This window comes from Hesperophylax consimilis, chromosome 23 (genome assembly GCF_061612785.1).
Source record: "Hesperophylax consimilis isolate HC1 chromosome 23, BYU_Hcon_1.0, whole genome shotgun sequence".
Taxonomy (NCBI): Eukaryota; Metazoa; Arthropoda; class Insecta; order Trichoptera; family Limnephilidae; genus Hesperophylax; species Hesperophylax consimilis.
In genome coordinates this window covers 495128-499175 of record NC_142858.1, presented here as the reverse complement: position 1 = coordinate 499175, position 4048 = coordinate 495128, and the positions used below count along the sequence as shown (strand labels likewise).

At 36.8% G+C, this 4048-nt stretch overlaps 1 protein-coding gene across 1 annotated transcript; it reads right to left on the bottom strand.

Moving 5' to 3' along the window:
* Nucleotides 1–579: 579 nt before the first annotated feature.
* On the bottom strand, nt 580–3523 carry LOC149412191 (periodic tryptophan protein 2 homolog). Its single transcript, XM_089645681.1, has 5 exons — nt 3434–3523; nt 3179–3322; nt 1832–2084; nt 930–1149; nt 580–751 (listed from the first exon to the last, which is right to left on the bottom strand). The coding sequence occupies exons 1-5, from the start codon at nt 3437–3439 to the stop codon at nt 580–582; spliced, it is 795 nt and encodes a 264-aa protein (XP_089501807.1). The 5' UTR covers nt 3440–3523.
* Nucleotides 3524–4048: the final 525 nt, after the last annotated feature.

Sequence of the window (4048 nt, the reverse complement as noted above, 5' to 3'; positions counted from 1 at the left end):
GTTATATAAACATGGATATTTTCCTACCTCCAGAATGAATTTAACATTCAAATCGTGTTCGAACATCATCTCTGACAAACGAGTAGTAGATGCGAATGCAAGACGTGTAGTGTGCTACCAGTACTATCAGCAGCGTGCAAGTGACGTCAAACCAATAGTCAATGCGTAACATTGTGTGCGAACACTAGCAAAATAGTATGAAGGACACTCACGAGCAGCATGTATGCTACACGACAAACTCGAGTCGCTTGTAAGTATCTCCTTGTATGAATGGCCTTATTGTTACCAATGCCATCTATAAGTAACCTCTTAAACTACTATCTAAGATATCACACCTAGTATTTTATATTTAAGAATATTCTCAGAGGAGCAAATTCCCTTCAATAAAGCTCACCCAGGTTGTACCTGGATATAATTATGGTAAAAAAATTTAAAATAAAAACACAACAGGTTAATAAAATTAATAAAAATACTAGATAGAGATTGAGAAGTAAAAAAATATATAATTTATGTTTAGTTTTTTACACAATACATAATGCCTTTTCATATATTTTTTTAATTAAGATGCAAGTAGCCTATTCAAGTAGATTCTTCATCAACATCATCTTCTTCACTCTCCGAATCAGCAGTTCCTCTTCCACTAGATTCACTTCCCGAATGGTGCTCATCTACTTCCATTTGTTCTTCATTCTGTCGATTGCGTTTCCCGAGATCCTGAATGTATTGCATTGTATACTTGTTAAAATCGCAGCTGTAAAAAAAAAGACAAATTTGTAATTAAGATCTGGGGTTCAAATGTCAATTTCACCAGTTTCACAATTTCAGAAAAATGAACATTTGATGCCTCCATTCGACAGACAAGCATTCAATCATCGAGTCAGCAAGTAATAACAAAATATTATCTGTTTAATTGTGCGGGAAGAACTCACATTTCAGACAGCTGTTGATATTTTCTAGAAAGTGTTTTTTCTAAAGCCAGAAGTGTGGGCATAGCGAACATTCCCTGCAGACGAGAATTGTGTATTGTTGTCGCATAGCTGATCCAATGCAGGTATAACTCTATGTGGCGGCTGTCCTCAAACAAAGTGGAAATCGCTTTGAGAAGCCGGTGCAAGTATTCATCGGGAAGACTTGCAATAGTAAGCTGGACTGAAATAAATTAAAAAAACTAATAAATAAACAATAATTAATTTATTTGTATTAAAAACTAAATCGGTTGCAAGTTCGATGTTACAACAAGGTGTCTGCGGGAAAAGTTGAATTGTTTATATGGGAAAATAAATAATCTTCTACAGAAAAATATTATGGGAAAAAAAGTTGGAATTTAAAAAAACTTATTTATACATTTTACTTGTACCATCATGTAAAATAATCACCTACCGAAGTCAGCGCACTTTACCCCTGGACACCCTGTATAATAATTTAGTGATATTCCATTTATAGATGGTTTTTAAGAAACAAACAGGAAAGATCTGTTCCAGAGCATGGAAAATACTAAGTAATGTGAAACAGTGTAATTTTATTTATGTAACCCTTTGCTTGTCCTTAATTACTATTGATTTATCTGCCACCAATTCATAATTAATAATTAATGAAGAATTTGACGTTTTTAGATTGTGTTACAAAGAATTCGGATATAATAAATCAGATTTAAACATTTTTAAATATTTTAAAATGTCGAGTTAGACTCGACATAAGAGTAGACGGAAGTGACAGCGACAGCACTATGTAATTCTACTATTGTTACTGATTTATTGTAATGATTCGATTTATTTTGGGATGGTTTGCAGCCATAGGTATACAAAAGTATTAACTGTTTGTGCAAACTTACTATCACTGATAGATACTCGTTCAACAGCCTCCTGAATGATTTTCATCTCATTCAGCTGCAGAGCGGCCATCAAGGCCTCCGTCCACTCCTGCTTATTGAGGGCCTCCTTCACCATCTGAGGAGTGGCATTGAGCTGAAGTTCAAACGGCTGGAACACTCCACCTGTGTTCAGGGAATACTGCATCAATCCTTCTGTTGTAGCCACTGAGAAGCTCTGACCAGTGGGAGAGAATTGTACACAGAATACTCGCACCTGAAAGGATTAAATTAAAAATAGTATAATTTACATTGCTATAAAATTAAATTTATAAGGCTGATATCGTGCAGAACAGAACTAAGAAATAAGCAGGGATTTCAATTAGGGAGGCGGGTATGGGTACCGCCGCTCCGGAACCATTTATTGGATAACCGACACATCTGTCATAGGTCACCTCAAGCAGTTCGTTTGGTGACTTAACAGGGCTTGCCGGGTTCATGGGATGAGGTTTATCCGGATCTTGGCGAGCGACGCGTCTGTCCACCAAACGCATGGTGGGCCAGATCAGGAGACTGGTTGAGGGAGAACTTTTGACCACTCCAACAGGGCTTTTTCGGAACAACGCATTCATGAATTTGTAGCAGAAGAATCCAGATTAATTCATTAATAATAAGCAGCTCGACGCTACTTAGGTACGTACTTGCTACTTAGGTACGTACTCGCAGTCGAAATCAAAACAGAGCAACCTACGTACTACAAGCACCTACTTGTCTAACGACGACAATAATATCGCAAGTCGGTCTTTCACATTATGAGAACTCGCCAGAAGGTTCAAGTCTGCCGCCTAGGCATAATTGCCACGCCGCCGAAACTTCGGGAAAGGGCCAGACCGAGCGAGTGGCCTCGATTTAGTTGCCATTTAACTACCTGCTGTTGCCACCAGCCGAACAATATAAATAAGCCCGACGCAGCGAGCATAATTATTAGTATTCAGTATTTACTATCGTCAACAGCTGCTACCTACGAGTACTACGACCTAGTTTCGCGAACATTCCATAGTATTTGTGCATAAATAAACGTGAAATATTGTGAGTGTAAATCAGCTTTCAACTTATAAATAAACACTATACCTGAGTTGGAGAGATCTTTCATTTATACACCACGATAACCACAAATTCATATGTCTGTCACTCCTGGACACACTCCTTCTCCTTCTTTTACTAAAAATACCCTCCACACAGCATCCTAAAGATGACATAGGCCCCGAGGATAATTATTTTCCTCAGGGCCTCCTATGTGGAGCTAATGTAACAAAAAAGAAAATGGCATCTAAAAGAGCCTGATTGATTCTATAATATTATTTAACAAACCTCTGGTTTAAAGTTTCTATCGGCCATGTCGCCTTGCTTCACCCCTGGTAACCTTAGTTTAACATCGCCTCCTTCTAATTCACTCCTTTTCTCCACAAGCATCAGATTTCCAAATTCCGTCAGGTTGCGCCGACTCACAAAATCCTGAAAATATTCAATATTAATTTCTAAATAAAAACATTACATGGATGTAGGTTATAACATGTTATGTTAATGTGAATTTACGGAATTTGTAAAAATAAACTGTATACTTACGCCCATTGCATCTAATGATTTGTTTAATGTGATTTGGAATTTCTTTAAAAGTACTGATTCGTTAATACTGTAAATGCAGATATTCTTGGATTGTCCTCCGGCTAAAACACATTTCCCGTCAGCCGAATAACATAGAGATGTGTCCAAATGGACAAAATTCAATTGTATCAATGTCCAAATGGACAAAGTTCAATTGTATCAATGTCCAAATGGACAAAGTTCCAATGGATGAATGTCCAAATGGACAAAGTTCAATTGTATCAATGTCCAAATGGACAAAGTTCAATTGTATCAATGTCCAAATGGACAAATTTCAATTGTATCAATGTCCAAATGGACAAAGTTCATTTGTATCAATGTCCAAATGGACAAAGTTCCAATGGATGAATGTCCAAATGGACAAAATTCAATTGTATCAATGTCCAAATGGACAAAGTTCAATTATATCAATGTCCAAATGGACAAAATTCAATTGAATCAATGTCCAAATGGACAAAGTTCAATTGTATCAATGTCCAAATGGACAAAGTTCAATTGTATCAATGTCCAAATGGACAAAGTTCAATTGTATCAATGTCCAAATGGACAAAGTTCCAATGAATGAAGGTCTAAATG

Coding starts and splice junctions, on each gene's coding strand:
- LOC149412191 (XM_089645681.1), bottom strand. Junction 2,085..3,178: donor ATAGAAACTTTAAACCAGAG/GTTTGTTAAATA, acceptor TAATCCTTTCAG/GTGCGAGTATTCTGTGTACA. Junction 1,150..1,831: donor ACGAGTATCTATCAGTGATA/GTAAGTTTGCAC, acceptor AATTTATTTCAG/TCCAGCTTACTATTGCAAGT.